Source organism: Penicillium angulare (assembly GCF_028827245.1).
Source record: "Penicillium angulare strain IBT 27051 chromosome Unknown utg000001l_segment0_segment0, whole genome shotgun sequence".
Classification (NCBI taxonomy): Eukaryota; Fungi; Ascomycota; class Eurotiomycetes; order Eurotiales; family Aspergillaceae; genus Penicillium; species Penicillium angulare.
This window is the reverse complement of record NW_026623160.1, coordinates 350,156-367,808: the sequence shown is the minus strand read 5'-3', so window position 1 is coordinate 367,808 and position 17,653 is coordinate 350,156. Positions and strand designations below refer to the sequence as shown.

Here is a 17,653-nt window from a genome sequence, read left to right as displayed (position 1 = left end):
TAAATAAACAGTCCACATTCAGTATAATCAAGTAGAAAAAAAACAACATTAAGTCGTTAACAACATTCAGTATAGTCGAATGATAGAAACTATGCATTCAAGTCTCTCAAGGTATCTGTCACCGAACTAACAAGATCTGAATCGTCGTATCCTTTGGATTTACCTAAGTCCGTGATGTCTGCTGCCAAGGTCATTCCAGCTTTTTCATCTTTCGTAGAATCATTTGACTTCTCGAATGTTTGACTTTCGATTAGGCTGCTCGGGATATCACAGCCGGATACACACCGTGCTAAAGTTTTCAAGGTCGACCGGTGAAGGTATTCTCCGCCAGAGGGCCAGAACTTCCTTGCGTCAACATGGTCGCTGATACTAGGGTCTTTACGCCGTGACCACAGATATGACACAATAAAGCGGAAATACAGGTATCGCCGCCGGGGACGATTGTCGTTAAGGAATTTGAGTTCGCGATTGTCAAGTTCCTTTAAAGATTAGCAGTTGCTCTTGTGTCAGTTGCTACATGAGGGAATGTATCGTAGACAAGACTTACCCAGCCATAAAATGTCTTGAATCCATCGCTACTATCGTAAACCGGAATTGAACAAACGGTTTTGTCTAATATTGACGGATTCAAGACGATACATCTGAATTTTCTCGGAGATGTCATCTCTCCTTCAACAGGGACCACCGCGATGTCACCCAGATCGAGAAGTTTCTCGATGCTCTTGTGAAGTGACGATACTAATGATTTATTAGTCATGTCTAATCTCCAATTAGTCAACTAAGATCTGTGGACTAGTGAGGTCTTACCGTTCTGCGGAAGTGTGGTGACAACGTCCAGGTCGCCGAAAAGGTGCGCGAGTTCCTCCGGTGACATACTCTTCGGTACTAAGTGGGAGGCTCTCGCAACGGTTGACGAAATGAACATTCCAAGAATATGACACCATGACAGGTCAGGATGCAAGTCAATCCCGTAATATTCCTTGACGGCCGACTTGAATTTAGCCTTGTTGAATTGTTGGGCAGGCTGTCTCTTTGACGCGGCTATGACCCTTGTGAGAATTGTGTCTCGATACGCTCTCTCCAATAGGCCCTCGTCGGGGGGCGCATTCGCCCTCTGGCGATTGTCCAAATTGACTAGGCGGTCATCGATATCTTCGATAAGAGCTCTTCTCTGTCGTTTTAGAACTCGAATTGTTGTCTGGTTCGACCGGACCCTCCTGGTCAACGGGACTATTTCTTGCCTATACTGCTTAGAGTCAAACGAGCTGATCTTGTCAAGCTCGGCTTTGATTTAACTGATGTAGGCCTCGTCGTCTTCAATGGCTCTGATCTTTGCTTCAAGAAATTCGGAAGTCGTCGACTTCACCGAAATTTCTGAGGATGCCGAGCTGACCGCTCGGTTTTGGGCTTCAAGAAGACGGGTGTAATTTTCAGGGGGCACAAGAGATAAGATTCTCTCAGGTATCTTGAAAGGAGGAGTTGACTCCATGGTGTGTATCACTTCGAAGGTACTAGATGGTGACTGTGTACGTAGTATAGATAACGCATGTATACAAGGACAGGGTTCGCGTACAGGTAAACCAGTAGTTGGAGGTGATGAAGTGAAGACAGAGCAGAGAAGGAGAGAAAAGTAGGTATACAGGGGGGAATGTACAAGTATTAGGAACTAGACGTTAGTTCTTACCTATCTTAACTTGGAGCGGTCGCCTTCTTTCGGAGCGGTCCGAGGCGTCGACCCAACGTCATGAACGGGAGACAACAGCGATCGTCGGGAAAACATATACCGATGTGAGCTTCAGCGAGCTCCTACAGCTCTCGCTCTCCCTAGACGCCGAAGTCGTCGATATGCGCCGCCTCTACAGTAAGACGTGTGATATGATTGTGTCCACGGACCTGGACGACGGCGAGCGCGCCACCTACGAGCGATTGTTGACTGGGATCAGGTACTGCTTGCCAAACTTGATCCAAAAGTAACGGCCGACATCTCTTGCCGACTGCTGATATGACTTTACGTCGTATGGTTCCGTCGTTTTCCTTCCTATTTGTGTCCGTGTTGACGCTGGAGTCTTTTTTCTTTTTCTTTTCATCTTTTATGCGGCGTTCACTTGCCTTACGGGATTCTGCCTTTCGCGTCCACTTTCTTTTTCTTGCGTGTGCGTTCTGCTTGCGGCGTTTATCTGCCTTACAGGAGTCTCCTATTTATGTACTGTCGAGGGCGAGGGCACTGTGGCGTGCCAACGTAACCATGTCACGTGTAGACGTTAAATAGCTGCCGTCATTCGAGGGCAATGCTACACACTGCAGTTCTGGCTCCACACCCTCAACAACCAGTGTGCCAAGCCCGTGCACGGTAATGGAGATCCTCCGTAAAATTCACCTTCCGTTTTAAATTCTAGATAGCAAAGCTCGATTGTTGTGGTACAGCATTTCCGGAAATCGGTGTCGCCACCTACACTCTTTCATTGCTTTCTGGACCATAGTGCCAAGAAACGCTAACCTTTATTGGGACGACAAGAGTAGTCGAATACAGGTTATTTCATTACGAATTTACGAGAAGTATCACCTGAGTGCATGATGAATTTTTAGATATTTACTTCTTATTCTGACCTAATGTGATAATTGTGAAGCACCTAGCTGCGGGCTATAGTATCAGCACAATATTGATATACACTGAGATGGCAGGAAATGGTGTCCCCGGAACAACTACGATAATATACCGAACAGCACATGCTGGTTACGTGCCGGTGCGGGACACTAGATAGCGGTAGCGGTCTAGTGTCCTTGGCACGGATACCAGTCTCTTGTTTTGCGGACTTTCTTGATTGCCAAGGCCCGGTTTGTTCGTGCTGGGATTTTCCGGATGACCCATGTGGTTCCAATGTGTCGCTGAACTACCCGTATCCGGCGGCGGCAAGATATAGAGCAGGTTCTCGGAAGCTTAAATTACGAGCTAATTTCCATGTTACTTTATACTCTATATGTTGAGAATGGAAGCAAAACTTGGTATCATATGGTCATGAGCTAAAAGCCACGAACTAAAATTACGTCAAAATTTGACAGAGCAGGCGGACGGAGGAAGTGTTTATCTGTCTCCACCATAGAAGATCGGCTCTTGAGTCTATTTGTTCCGTGGTTGAAGTCGTTTACAAGATCTGGCATAGCTCTTCTGACCCTTTACCCTGGTTATGAGCTAAAGGTCTAGACTTCTATCATCGTTTCTAGGAATATAGGTGAAGCTCGTCTGGATCTATCTCATCATAGATGACGCCTAGAGCGAATTCATGCTCTGTTTGATGCCGTCCGTGACTGTAACACTGTCAGAAAGTAGCTCCTCCGTCCTTCCATCTCAAAACTACATAAATACCCCCAGTATCCCATTTGTTTTGTGATTTCAGTATAACTACCAACTACTTCTATACACACATCACGAAAATAAAAAGGATTTTTCTATCAAAGCTGCAAAAAGTAGCTCCACTATCAAGAATAAAATGAAGCCAACACTCTGGTTACTTGGTCTTCTGGCGGCAACAGCCTCGACTGCCACTGCGGCCCTCGTAAATATTCAGAGTACATCTCTTACGCGAACAAATCGCAACTGTGCCGGTGTTGCTCAAGGAGCGCTACAGGTACCAACTTTTGGCACCGTCCAAGTTGTTCGATCTGTTAATCAACTTGTTGCGGTTCCTGTCTTATTAAAGGGATCCCCAAACACTGCTTACAGTGTCCGCTTGATTCAGATCAAGAATGGAGCTGCAGTGAGCTGTCCGAGCTGTCCAAATGGTCAGACACTGACGACAAACAACGCGGGCATTGGATACGTGACTGTTCAGCAGACTGTGACTGCGGGTGCAACAGGGGCGTGGGTGGCCGTTAACAAAAAGACCGACTGTAACGATTTCTTTACTACTCCTGTGGTGCCAATTAATAATTAGGATGATTTTGTGAGATACGTTGACGTTCTTCCTAAAAAGTTTCGTGTTGGCTTATTTGATTACTTGTGGTTAAATGTTTGAGTAATTTTACCATCGTCACAGTTATGATAATGCAAGAATCTTACGATACATGAACAAAACAGTGGAGAGTAAAACAAACCATTCGAAAAGTAGCTTAGTGCTTCTTGGCATTGTGCTCGAACAACAACGAATTAGTGTAGGTGGGGACACCGTTACGCTGTTTTTTACAGTGGCCCTCAACTTAGTGTGGCCTGGCCATTATAAGGCCTGCACTAGGGTCTTGGCAGTAGGGCCTCGGAGGAGAAAAGCAGTCTGGGGGGTAGAAGCCGTTTACGCTATCGACTATATCATCTGTCACCCACAAATCATTTTATGAAGCCCACCTTTTCTCAAATTGCGTCCTAGATACTCGACATTCACCTGTCTCTAAAGGGCCACGCATTCTTTAAGATATTGTGGCTATCTTGCTACTGTAAGAGCACTCTCTCAATCTAGCGCTTTCGGCAACACAAACTTATATCTATAGGCGGGTAGCCAGATTCTGGCCCATGGGCCGCCCGTTGCACAGGTCTAGTTAATACCGATATCGAGGTTGCGAGGTTATACAACAGGGTTACATAACCTACAACCCGTCTGTTCTCCTATATAATAACGCGTGGGAGCCTTCCTCCCTTCTTTCCCTTTCTTATCTTTGATACTCTAGTTAAATCATAGGAAAGTTCTTCTGTTTTCGAGTCCTTACAGATGGTAGTAAAGAGTGTAAGGTTTAATGGGGTGGGTTTGAAATATGGATCTTTGGTAGTTTTACATGAGCAATACAAATCATTCTGCCATTCTATTTACAACTCGAAGGAGTAGAATTATTTATCGGGGTGACTGTAGTATAGATGCATAATGTAATAGGTATACGAAATCTCCACTGATGACTATCATTTACATTCCAATCGTGCAGCGCACCATCTTATTAAATACACCTAATTCGCTATCAACCCAAATCAAACAAGCTCCAGTCCGTTCTAGTGTATATGTGAGAAAAGAAGAGAGAAGTCGTGTCCATCAATGAAGCAGTATATGAAAACTCCGAAAGAAATGAACATGATTGAAAACATAACATCGAGACAACCCCCAAAATTGATTGAATGCATCCATCTGTACAACTTGGAAAAATGAAAAGAACGATAATAAAGAACAAAGAGACTGTCGATGAGTCAGGGGAATCTAGAAGAATGAAACTGAGGTCATGCCATGGGAAGCTCATCCCTTCTGCAGGTATGGATGCAGGGAAAATAACGAGGGAAGAAAGCGCATCAACGAAGTGCGGTCAAGCCTGATTCTCTTATGCAGGCGGCATCCGGGCCGACTGAGAGAAATATCACGGTGGAGGCATTCAGTATATATCAGCCCCCGCAGAGGGTGTCAAATATGTAGCATCACCTATAAATGCAGTGACAGTTTGTACTGGTTTGTACTCAAATCGGCGGAGAGAAGATCTGAATGATGGGCAATGCCCAACAGTCACAATGCCTTGGCGAAAAAGCATGGAAAGGAAGGGAAAGTATTTTCATCGCCAGTATTTCCAACAACTAGCCTGAGCTAATGATTTGCCGAGCTCCCTCTTTGCCCAGGACACCTGGTTCTGTGGGCTTGGGGCTACGATCACGGCCCTTTTTGCGACTGAGGAATGAGAGCATTCCGCTGTTAGAGCCCTTTCCTTTACTGCTGTCACCCTCAAGGCCTTCTGCAGGAAGAGTATGGCTGTGATTGGCGAGTTCACTCCAACTGCCAGCTTCTTCTAGGACCATTTGGACGCCTCCCCCTTTGCTCGGTTTGCGGGTGGCGCCACGCTGTCGAGGTACAGGGGGTAGTGGGCGATGGAAGGAGGGAGGATGAGGCGGAGGAGAGGTAGACGCGCGAGTGGAGGGAGAAGGAGGTTGACCGATCGATGCGGAGTCATTTGGATCGAGATTTTCGCTGAGAACTGTTGGTGTCCCTTCATTTGGAGGAACTCGATGTATGGAACCTTCAACTAAAGGCGAATTGCGAATAATCGACTCAGGTTGCGAAGGCTGGCGAGAATGGGAAGAATGAGAATGAGTAACGATGGGGGTGGCGGTACTGGCATTAGCACCATTAGGGAGGCAGTCCTCGGGGTTTCTAGTAATCTGTTAGCATAAATGGAATCGCGAGGCAAGGAAGGAATCGTTATAACGGTACGCACGTTGACGCGGCAATGGCCTCTGCGGCACTGACTTGGAAACTGACGGTGGTGTAGTCGAAAGGCTCGAACATAGTTTCAATCAGGCGATGGAGCTCATCTTCTCGAATTTCCTTAGCTGTAGCATCTTCACGTAGTTCTGCACGTGGCTTCTGTCGACGGGCCCGAGCCTCTAGAGGCGCCTCCTCTAATAACAGCTCCTCGAGATCGTATGTTGCATCGAAATTCGTCTTGTCGCTGGATGGTAGGAAAACGGGGGGAATCTCTTTGCGCTCAAGAGCCTCGAAGTCGATATCTGCGAAGAATTGATGTGAAATGAAGCTCTCCCAGCTAACGGCGCCAATTCGACGGCTTCGGTCGCGCTCCATCAATGCCCCTAGAGCTCGCAGGCAAGGAACTGATACTGCGGGATTTGTGACAAAGTACTTGGGTTGTGCCCTTTTGATGTTCTCGCTCAAGGTGTCCTGGCTACGGCCTTCAAATGGACGCTGGAGAAAAGTCAGCCCTAACAAACTTTATTTCCCGTGTGACAGGTTGCCGTACCTTGTTGTAGATGCACTCGTAGAATGTGACACCCAGCGACCACCAGTCGACTTCAAAGAAATATCCACCTCCTTCGTACACCTCGGGGGCCAAATAAGCTAATGTCCCCGACTTGCTCGTCAGAGGCTTCCCCGGTCGGAAATCCGATGCCACGTTCTAGGTCGTTCAATGTCAGTGACCCACTCCAAGTTCCAGATCAAAGGTGTCAGCGCTTACAAAATCAGCCAAGTGAACATGTCCTTCTGAATCCAACAATACATTATCCGGCTTAAGATCCCGATGAATGATGCCCTGCGAATGAATATACTTCAAAGCACAGCCAAGTTCAGCCATCCAAAAACGAACTGCTTCCTCCGTGAAGCATTTGCGGGATATATGGAACCGAAGATCACCGCCATTCATAAGATCAACAACAATGTAGCTGGGAAAGAGTTAGTCAACTCAAGTCGGTCTTCAAAGGTTTAGTGGAACGTACATATATTCCATATCCTGGAAACTGTATCTCAAATTACACAGGAATGGATGATTAAGATGTTCGAGCATTCGGCGTTCACGAATTATATTGCGTACACTCTCCGAACGAACAACTATAGGGAGCGATTAGCATATTATCCAAGCTACCAAGGGGATAAAGCGACCTACCCTCTTCCTTTCGAATGTATTTCAGCGCAAATGTGAGGCCTGTATCCTTCCTTTCGACGATACGGACTTTACCAAATGCACCTTTTCCAACCACACGAAGGAGGCGGAAGTGATTCAGATTGACTAGTCTTGAATTAGTATACATCGCTTTGGTGCTATGGAGGGGCCAGTATACCCCTCCCAACGCAATAAACATGGTCGGACAAGACTTATCACCTACCTGCATCATTGCAAGAGACAGGCTTCCCCTGGGAGTTTCCCATTGTGGTGGAAGTGAATGGGGACGTAGGTTATAAGAACTAGTGTCTACCCAGCAACATTACACTGGCCTGAGGAGTCTCGGATCGGTATGGATCGAACGAAGTTGAGTCGGTGAAAAGGTCCACCGATCGTAAAAAGAGTATTCGTGACGTAGAAATCTCAGAGCACGTATTCCATGAGAGATGATGAAATGCGGCAGAATCGCGGAGCGGGGGTGTTGCAGTGGAACGCGGCGGGCAAAGACGGGAGGTTCGCAGCAGAACAAATCAGGGATTTGGGGATCGAAATGGCCGAGGAATCGCAATGGTGTGTAGGAGGTTGAGTAAAGCCAAGAAAAATTACAGACGTACTTCTGCAGTGCAGCAGGGTATGTATACTCTTGCTTCTTGGTTCGAAAAAAAGGTGAGGTCAGTGTTTCGGGGGGCCAAAACAGCTAGAGGAGCCCAAAGCGCACACGCGCAGAGAGAACGAATCACGGGAAGTAGCAAAATGCTGAAACAACAATCTTGCAGGTCTGAGATTGGAGAAATTGGAGACGTTCTGGAAGAATTTGGTCTTTTAGTTCTGCGAAGTTGAAAGAAAGGGGAGAGAAGAGAGTGAGCGGTCAAGAGAGTCCGGCAGTAAAGCGGAGCCAATCAAACTCGCGTGTCAACGGGGAAAGGGGGTCGTCGTACTTGCATGATCGACACTATCTTAGCCGGATTGCGAGTGGGAAGTGGAGGATTTAGGGAGTTAAGTCCTTGTCTGAAGGTCTGTGATGGTTGCAAGATTAAGTTGTGGTAGTCACCTGTTGTTTTAGATTTTTATTCTATTGGCATGGTGGTTTTTAGACCCTCACGTATGTGTCTATAGATATAGCCTCTGGTCGACAAAGAATCTACATCATCCTCCAGGAATGAACCGCATTACCGAGCCAGGGACAGTCCACCTAGGAAAGAAAATTGGGCTTGATGGGGCGGAAAAGGAAGAGGAAGGAAATGACACCACGAAGCCAGAAAAAAAGTAAGCAACCGCATCAAACCCAACCATCCACGTCGGACTGCAACGCCTATTATTTTGGAACCCAATCTACCCAGTGAGAGATCCAGGGAGAGGCCAGAGAAATGTGGGAAGGGGGGCATGCATCGGGTTTTTTGGCCAGACTGGTGCTCTCCCGCTGCACATTCCTTCAAAATGCTCGTCTCCGAAACCCCCGTAGGACTCTGACCTGTCAGATAAATGGATCTAGCCCTTCAGATGTCAGTATTTCTGTAGCCGTCAGAGAAAATTGGGGTCTGCAACAAGTCCATTTGCTCGCTTGGATATAGACTCAAATAAGTTGCAAGGGTTTCCAATTTACTGCTTGTCCGATAGAACCAACCAGAAGTGCTGATCATGCAGATACATGGTGTATCGGACACCTCACACTTCGCCACGCGAAAGGCTGAAGACTAACTAGTCTCTTTTTTTGGCTTTGCTCATTTCTCGTGGCCGCCACGTTATTGACCGCCCTTGCTGAGATGCAGGCATCGGCTCTGTCCGTCGCACAAGAACGGTCGTAGAACACCTGCAGAACATTCGAAGAGGGCTCGACCTGGTGACCAGTCAACTGTCCTTACAGCTGCCGACTCCACTGGGAAGTCAAAGGCCCAAGTCTAAGTTCAGCAAGCGGGTACCTTTCTTACTGATCTGATAATTGCACCACTCGCATTTTGAAACAAGCGAAACAGTGGGATTCCCTGTATCGATTGTGGAAGCCTGATCCACTCTGTATAGGTCAAAGAGAAGTTCTTTCTTGGTACACTTGGCGCATGCTGATTAGGTTATGAGGCCGGTAACCTGTGGCCCACACTAGGCTGGAAACGGTCTGATCCTGGTCGCATCGCTGTTTCATCTGCAAGATGACTAACGGAAGGAGCCTAGGCTGAAACTTGAAACTGGTAGGTGCAGATACGGACTTTTGGTCTCTGAAGAAGGCTTGCTTATGTGACGGGATTTTAGACTCCTAGTTCCTGGTCTCATATGAGGCGCTCAACCCGATTGGTGCTGTGTCCGCAATCCTTGTTGATCACTATTATACCCCCTTTGCTGTACTTTGTATGGAATCATCTAATAATTGCCAGTGGGCTACTTGGCAGGCATTTCGAATCGACAGATGATCCTTGACTTGTTATACTGCATTCCATACTAAAGCTGACAAGGATAAGGGTACTCATGGAGGGTTGACAGTCTCTTTCAGCTCGGAGGTGGCTTAGAAGAATAGATAACGGGGAATGTGATAGGTTGTATTGTTCCAAGATTCAAGCAGATAAAATAGTATGATGAAGCTCAGATTGATGAAGAAGAGCAAATCTGAGCCACGGGTGTTGTAGAGTGCGTGCCTTCCAGATTGGGAAATGTGCTCTTTACTGGCAAACTCGGACCGGACGCTCATCTCATCCTTTCTCCTCCATCCTGACAATTACTGAACTTCACATAAACGAACTCCTTCCGAAGGGAGCTGATGCAAAATGGACCAAGAGAGTGGCCCAGTGCCACCAAACGCCCCATCGCTTGGCATGCCTCCCCAGAATCGATCAGCCTTGCCATCTCAGAACCAACCAGGCAACAAGTCAACATGGTTCATGCAGCGCCCAAGGATTCTTGGGGCTGATCTGACACCATTCTCCTTTGCTAAGCCAGCCAGTAATCGACAAGGATTTACGTTACGAAATCTGCCTAAACATCCTCCAATCAATGTAGCAATTGGAGAAACCACAATGTCTCGAGAGAGTCAAAATGTTGCGGTACAAGATTCGATAGAATCAATTGCTCAATCAAGGTACACATTTATCTATTGCTATCAGATTCTTTTCTAATTTACCCGGTTCTTTCCAGCACTCCTTTGGCTCCTGTAGAGGACTCTCAGATCCCTCCTGCCAACATCGCATCTAATGAAGTGAACGGTACATCTAAAGAAGGCTCCCCAATGGCTTTGTCTTCTGGTCGCGACCTCGTCTGCTTCACAGGATCCAAAACTACAAACGTGAAATTAAACCCCGTGCTAGAGATAGCTCGGCAGAGACCCTCTAAGCCTCTAAAGCCGATGGATGATCCAGTGTTTATCGTGAGCCCCAACACTGATCCCAAACCCGAGGTAGAAAAACCAAGCCACTCTATTGTACTTCCACTCATTTCTGCAAAGGTCAATACCTCGCCTCAGGCTTCGGTGAGGTCAATCCACACCCAAGACCGAGGAATGGACACGGTCACTCCCATAAATCCCGCGCCTCAGATTCAACTGCCGGTAAAGCACGACTTTCCAAGTCCAAAGCGTGCCACTCGAGTTCGAAAGGTAAAGCCTGCTAAGCGACAGAAGTCCTATGAAACTCACCAGTTTACCGAAGACAAACTCTTCGAGCTTCTCATTGGCAAAATTAAACTGCGGGAAGAAAACGAAGCCTCGGCAGCTTACTTACAGCAGCAACTCGAGGCTCAAAACATTCAGCTGAGGGATGAAAACCGGGAACTAGAACAGCAGATGCAAGAACTTCACCTTCGTCTTGAAAAGAGGAACGAAGAATGCAAAGCAAACATTTCCTTGCTCGGCGGATGGAAGACGAAAGTTCGGAACATAAAACAGATTGTCAATGAGTTGGGACACGGTTATGATGAACTTCGAGATGAGGCTGACCAGCTGAAAGAAACAGTTTCATCTCTCAGCAAAGAGAAACGTAATTTCACGAACATCATTAACGACACGAAAGTGCGTATCACTCAAGCCGAAGGGGCCATCGAGTTCCAACGGAACAAAAACTCCAATTATGAGAAAACCATTGCTTTGTTGGAGCAAGGACTACAGAGCTCACAAGATATGGAGGAGGCAACAAAATCAGAACTCTTTGATCAAAAAAGACGGACAGCGACTCTAGAGTCATATATACAGGGCCACGCTTCAGCTCAGTCAAAGCAACTTATTGTGATAAAAGAAAATCAAGATCTCCTGCTTGGGCGGATTGCTGCAGGCATCACTACCATCACTGATGGTCTCAACACTGCCAATAACAACCACGCATTGGCAGTTAAAGATGCCTTTGAGGAATGCCGTTCTTCAGTCCAAGTCCTGGCCGAAAGGTCTTCGGAGGAACAGATCAATACTGCAAGGTTTACCCAAAAAGCTCATGAAGTGGTTGAGAGGTATTACTTACTATGTGGAAACCTTATCGCACAAGTACACTGACTATGAAGATCAGCATCGACTGTTTATCCTCTCAATTCACTTTAAATGCTGAGGGGGTCATCAAAATCAATAACGAAGTTTCAAAAACAATGCAAAAGAGGTTCAAGGAAGTTGAGTCTCACATTGGCCCGGAATCACTAATCATCAAGCAGCTTGGTTGTTTTTTTGATACTTGCGGGTCTTTGAAGGAGAAGCTTGAGGTCATGGGGCCAAAGCTAGGCGCACTGAATACCTCTGTGGAGACAATCACAGCTGCCGAGGGCAGCCTTATTCATCAACTCGAGGACGTGGGCAAAAAAATCTCGGAAGCCCAAATTCCAGCAAACAATGCAATTATGGATAAGGAGTTAGCAAGCAAATTCGCCGAAAATACGCAGTTGCAAATTAGGCTCCACGATATAGCTTCAGAGATTGACAGTCTCAACAAACTATTAGGAGAAAAGAAAGCAAATATTGAGGACTTGCAAGGGTCTTTGCTAGAGGCAACTGACAAGCAGCATTCAATCGAAGCCCAGAACAAACGATTGGCGATCGAAAAGACAGACTTGCAGTTAGAATTCGAATCAACTGAGCGAAGTATTCGACAGGAGCTCGATGAGAAAAACTTTGATTCTTTGAATCAAATGAAATTCGAACATCAAATTCAAATTCAATCTCTTCAAAAAGAGAAGGACGATATCGAGAAGGTTGCTGGGGAACTTGTTGCTCAGCTTGAACTCATTCAACAATCTCTGGTAAGTATCAACTAAAAAAGGAAAGAAAACTCATCAATGTCTTGATCCATCAATTGATGATCCGTTTTAGGTCGAGGCGAAGGACCTCGTCAGTGAGCAAGTTCAAGAGTCTGAACTCCAGGTACACCCCCTCGTAATTTACAACCCTCTTGAACATTTTGTTAAGCCCAACAGCTTCAAGAAAGACAGCATCGCATTGAGGAACTGGAGAGGTGTTATACGGAGTCCATAGCCCAGCTCGCAATTCAAACCGAAGAAATACAAAAGTTTCAGGAGCTCGACGCGACGTCTCGTGTCGAAAGCACTGGCTTGCGTGACCGACTGGAGCAAGCTCAACAGAAAATCCTTAATCTTGAGCAAAAGCTCAACTACTCTATTCAGACAGAAGGTACACGATGTCCCCAGACAACTGATATATTACCATTTTCAGCTATTTCAAAACAACTGGTGCCGCAGACAGGCACGTCACAGTACGGCGAATCGTGTGACTTCGCAATGCTCTTTATGTCAGACGAGATATGTCCTTCTACTGTCGCCAACGATGTTCCTAGCCCAAAGCTGTCTCCAGGAAGCCCCAAAGATGCTGTCAGAGATGACGACGGATATGTTCCACCCCCTGAAAGCATTGGCACATCATTTCTCAGTCCCAAGAAAAGGGAGTTTCCTGATCAATATAACAAACGCGAAGCAGTCATGTCAAAAGCCCAGCAAAACAGAAAAAAGGGGAAGAAGCCAGCCACGGTCCAAAGAACAATCAGTAAAGCTCAATCCGTCGCTAGTCAAGTCCGCATGGAGTCTGAAGAGCGCCCGGCGAAAGTAGCAAAACATACCCATAAGTGGACCTATAGCCGTATCCACAGTGCGACTTCGATGGTTCAACAAGAACAAGCTGTGGCTCCTCCTCGTACTTCCACCGCTGAACGGCGACCTAGTCCAAAGGGTCTTCTTTCTGCAAGCAGTGCGCAAGCAACTAACAGGCCAAAGACGCGAGCTCGCCTCCGGCGTCGCTCCCGAGGTATGATCATAACGATTCTCTTCATCGCCAAATCTAACCAAATATCCAGGAGAAAAATACGACGCGCGCTTTCAGATGGGCTGATTTTTGACGTTTCTGGCCGTCTAGGAGAGATGAGCATCAATATGCCGATGACTTGACAGGCGATGGCGTTTCTGTCGTTCATGTTCAATGTCAAACACGATCTAATTTAATCATGCAGGTTTAATCGGTTTGTACCTCTTATGTCCAAATGGTGTATTTCCGGCCCACGTTTCTGCTCATTTGTTTGATTAAGCTTCCAAAATTATACTCTTATTTCATAGCGATTGAAGCGGTTGAAATTTTGTTCGGACGCTAGAATATAGCATACCCCAATTTGTGAAGATCAAGATTTAGTGAAATGAGAATTTTTTTATTTTCAGTTGAATACCCAAAGCTGTAAGGATCATAAACGCCAAACACAATGCTCCATCAAAAGGAAGGGGCCTAGAGAGGATTCGACAACAGGTGCAGTGTGCCAATCCATTGCTCTGCGGCGCAACATCCCAGGATATAATGTACACGGAAAAAAATACAAGCCTCCACATTCCCCAGAATCAGGAACATCAGAAAGCACCACCATAGCATCGGTGCATTTGACATATCACCAAAATCGAAGTTTTCAGATGAGTGCGGTGTCGACGAGGAGGGAATATGTAGAGCGGCATTGCCGCAATCCCACTCACCGTTTCAGATGGGATTGAAATGATGCCGGAATCATCGAAGGTATCGCGCGAAAGGTGAGAAGAGCGGTAGGGATCGATAATCGATGGTAAGGCCCGGATTTCGGAATCGAAAGATCTATTTCGCCTTTCCACCCTTGGTCGCCTCAAGGAAAAGCACCTGCCTCTTCACGACGGGGTCGTACTTCATCATGCTGAGCGGACGGTGGACACGGGGCCGGATCATTGTGCGATAGTATCCTGTCATTGCCATGGAGATGAGGCGCACAGCAATGGTGCGAGACTTGGCTATAGGGGAAATGTTTGTTAGTGACTGCTTCGCAAGTTGTTCCCCGGAGGTGCTGGATCAACCAACGCCCTGAGTATGACGGGATGGGGAGAGATGGGGGGTGGCAATTGGGATTTTTATCCTGGAATCGAAGTTAAGTTTATGGTGCTAAACCAGTGCGAAACTTACATTTTTTGGCCATTTTGCTCGACGTCCCGAGTAGACTTGATCGGTGTTCGATAGGATGGAAATTCGAACGCGGAGTCGGGCAAAATCGCGGCCGTGCACGTGATGTGGTTAGTCAGCGTGCGGTAGTGTGGTCTAAGTTTAAATCTCCCAATTGCATTGTTAGAGCTTCAGAATTGGGTTTCAAAGAGAAATGTTCAGAACTTTTAAATTTAATGCTGACACCTGGTGATTGGGAGTTTCCGCTTCATGTAACTCAGATGGTGATGTGATTCCATCCAACTGTACTTCGCTAGTGTGTTCTCCCGAATGTTTTGGGCTAATAAAGGAGCATCTTCCTTTCTCCCTTTCGACTTGGAGATGATTGAGTTGCTTTCCCACGAATTTCGATCAAAAATCAATTCATTTCCTGAGCCTGCTACAGGATGTTAGAGCTTTCCCAATTTATCATTTCAAATCCCATATATGTTCACAATTTATACTTGGTGCCGTACCGAGGGTCCTGGTCATGATCCATGGACTGTTGTTGAGTCTCCAGAATAGTAGCGGTTGATCATGACCTACATCTTACCCTATCCACTCCGCGTTTGGAGCGGAGTACATCATATTTAAGTATTCTAAACGCGACTTCTTCTTGGAAAAGCTCCCACGTAAATTACCAGGAGAATTGTTCGTCGCTATTTGCCCCCATCTCTACAAAAGAACTGATATCACCAAGCCTTTCGGCTCTGTTTCTTCGAGTTCACCATTCAAACCTTCTTTCTGAGTATCCTGCACAATGCCTTTCCAATATTATTCTTTTGCTGCATTCATAATGCTGCTGGCCCCAGCTCTGGCTCAGAAAGTCGAGGGAGCCCAGTTCAACAACCCCCATGCAGGACCCCCGTCTAGCTATTTCGCTGCTGGTCCCAATATTCCTGTTGCTGCGCTACAAAGGGCTGTGGCGGGGGCTAATACTGCAGCAAAAGATGCAACATATCCTGTCAATAGGAACGTCGACGCTCCCCAGGTTACTATTCACAGCGACTGGACAAATTTTAAGGAAGTACGTCTGGCTTAGACGATTTTCCACTCTTTTTTGTCGTATTAAGAGCCCTGACTGATGATTTATAGGGAGCTGCCTTTGTGTGGGTTGGCGATATGGATGTCGACTGTGATGGTATTGATTGGCAATGCCAGGTAGGACAGTTGCAAAAGCGAATCATAGTATAGAGATTGGGCGAGGATGCTAACATAACGACATAGGGTAATCAATTTGGGCAGCCAAACACTAATTTCGGCGCGCTGGCTGCATACGAAGTGCCCTGGATTGTGATTCCTGACAGGTTCGGTACTACATATAAAAGTGTCCTTCCTGGGAACAACGTCGGAGCTGTCATCTGGTAAGTTATTCATGTTAATGTGATCCTAGTGAACTTTGATAACAATCTGAAGCAATGGAAAAATGTTTTACGGCATCTATGGCGACTCCTGTGGGGTCGATCCTCAAGTGATTGGCGAGGCTTCATGGCTGATGGCCCGGGCATGTTTCCCGAACGACAACATCAGCGGATTCAACGGACATGTTAACGTTGATGTGACTTGTTAGTTTGCTGCCATTTGACTGTTCTTAGATAGTTTACTGATATATGCCAGACATTCTGTTTACTGGTGGTAATGCGGTGCTTCCAGGCAGCGCATTGAACAGCAACTTTTTGACCGATTTTGGTACCCTGCGGTCGATGGGAGATAATCTTATGACCAGCCTTGCCAAGAGCTTGGGTCTTGCACCTGGGGCACACGTTGGTAGTCAATTATCTGAGCCAGACCGAAAAATGCCAGTGAATGGTGCGCGCCCCTGGACTGAGGATTGTGCCTGTACGTTGTTATTTATTACCGTAGGGTTATTATTTATGGAAATGACAAACGTTATATAGGTGCATCTGGCTCTTCTGAAGATGATTAAAATGGTATTGTATATAGCAGTGGTAAATGTGCTAACTTTTGATTTACTGCTTGTGCTAAAACATGCCCGATGGTACCTATTCGAGACGTGGCCATTATGGTCTGACTTGTAGCTTCGATGTGCTCGCGGCTACAAATTGCTTTAGAGATTAAATATGCTCGAGATTGATTGAACAATTCAGATGAGGCTCTTTTGTTTGCCACATTAAGTTGCGGTGAGAAGATTATCCTGATTCATGTGCGATTGTGGCTGAGGATAGTTTCTATTGGTATATCGACTGCAATAACTTTTTCTTCCTTATCAACACGCAGGTGTACATCTTCAGTGCTAATCAAGACCATGCATGTTCGATTTTCAGTCCCCACTCTGACTTGATTTCTTTGAGAACGCGTGCTAGAATAGCACCGTGAGATCATATTGATGTTCGCCTATTTCTTCTGACATGTCGGTCTGGATTCAAGGCCATATCGCTTAACTGAATCACTGCATAAAATACATTATGCATACTAGATTCATCAACCTTGCATGTGAATGTATTGAAGGAATTATAAAGCTCCAAGCGAGAAAGACCACGGGCTGGTTACTTATTTAGGAACTTTCCTAGTTGGGTATTGCCTATTTAGGAAATGTATGTACGGTTAGTCAGCCTTGCATATGCACGCACCTCAAGGTAAGTTTTCGCTCCAAGCGAACTGCCGAGCAAAAAGCAATCTTCATAATTGTCATTTCCGAGCAGAAAATATTCTTTAATTCTTTTGGGGTATGCGAAAAGTATGGAAAATCCATTCGCAAGCGATAGATACCAAATTTGTTGACGCTGGATACCTTTGAAGGGCTAGAATTGGCGCAGATGATTTGTAACTACCATGAGATTAAGCTTAATCAAGGGAGGGGTAATATATCAACCTATCAATTCGTCTAGAGTCAAAGACTTGATTTTACAGGCCAAGCGGCCCAAGCCTAAATAATGGACATAACCAATAAATCTA

At 46.1% G+C, this 17,653-nt stretch overlaps 6 protein-coding genes across 6 annotated transcripts; 3 read left to right on the top strand and 3 right to left on the bottom strand.

Moving 5' to 3' along the window:
• Positions 1-89: 89 nt before the first annotated feature.
• Positions 90-1,489, bottom strand: N7478_000125 (uncharacterized protein; the record flags this gene model as incomplete). Its single annotated transcript, XM_056916341.1, has 4 exons — positions 90-479; positions 548-738; positions 808-1,230; positions 1,297-1,489. 4 exons carry the CDS (start codon positions 1,487-1,489, stop codon positions 90-92), a joined length of 1,197 nt encoding a protein of 398 aa, XP_056784221.1.
• A 1,999-nt stretch (positions 1,490-3,488) lies between these two features.
• On the top strand, positions 3,489-3,932 carry N7478_000124 (uncharacterized protein; the record flags this gene model as incomplete). Its single annotated transcript, XM_056916340.1, has 1 exon — positions 3,489-3,932. One exon carries the CDS (start codon positions 3,489-3,491, stop codon positions 3,930-3,932), a length of 444 nt encoding a protein of 147 aa, XP_056784220.1.
• A 1,604-nt stretch (positions 3,933-5,536) lies between these two features.
• N7478_000123 (serine/threonine-protein kinase) lies at positions 5,537-7,616 on the bottom strand (the record flags this gene model as incomplete). Its single annotated transcript, XM_056916339.1, has 7 exons — positions 5,537-6,107; positions 6,172-6,656; positions 6,712-6,867; positions 6,928-7,132; positions 7,187-7,298; positions 7,354-7,476; positions 7,574-7,616. The coding sequence occupies 7 exons, from the start codon at positions 7,614-7,616 to the stop codon at positions 5,537-5,539; spliced, it is 1,695 nt and encodes a 564-aa protein (XP_056784219.1).
• Positions 7,617-10,103: 2,487 nt separating this feature from the next.
• On the top strand, positions 10,104-13,652 carry N7478_000122 (uncharacterized protein; the record flags this gene model as incomplete). Its single annotated transcript, XM_056916338.1, has 8 exons — positions 10,104-10,414; positions 10,471-11,769; positions 11,826-12,546; positions 12,617-12,667; positions 12,721-12,934; positions 12,977-13,303; positions 13,395-13,561; positions 13,611-13,652. The coding sequence occupies 8 exons, from the start codon at positions 10,104-10,106 to the stop codon at positions 13,650-13,652; spliced, it is 3,132 nt and encodes a 1,043-aa protein (XP_056784218.1).
• Positions 13,653-14,383: 731 nt separating this feature from the next.
• N7478_000121 (mitochondrial 54S ribosomal protein bL33m) lies at positions 14,384-14,735 on the bottom strand (the record flags this gene model as incomplete). The annotated part of the gene is made up of 2 exons (XM_056916337.1): positions 14,384-14,553; positions 14,723-14,735. 2 exons carry the CDS (start codon positions 14,733-14,735, stop codon positions 14,384-14,386), a joined length of 183 nt encoding a protein of 60 aa, XP_056784217.1.
• A 798-nt stretch (positions 14,736-15,533) lies between these two features.
• On the top strand, positions 15,534-16,664 carry N7478_000120 (glycoside hydrolase family 75 protein; the record flags this gene model as incomplete). The annotated part of the gene is made up of 6 exons (XM_056916336.1): positions 15,534-15,764; positions 15,833-15,898; positions 15,965-16,101; positions 16,154-16,302; positions 16,355-16,576; positions 16,636-16,664. 6 exons carry the CDS (start codon positions 15,534-15,536, stop codon positions 16,662-16,664), a joined length of 834 nt encoding a protein of 277 aa, XP_056784216.1.
• Between the last annotated feature and the right edge of the window lie 989 nt (positions 16,665-17,653).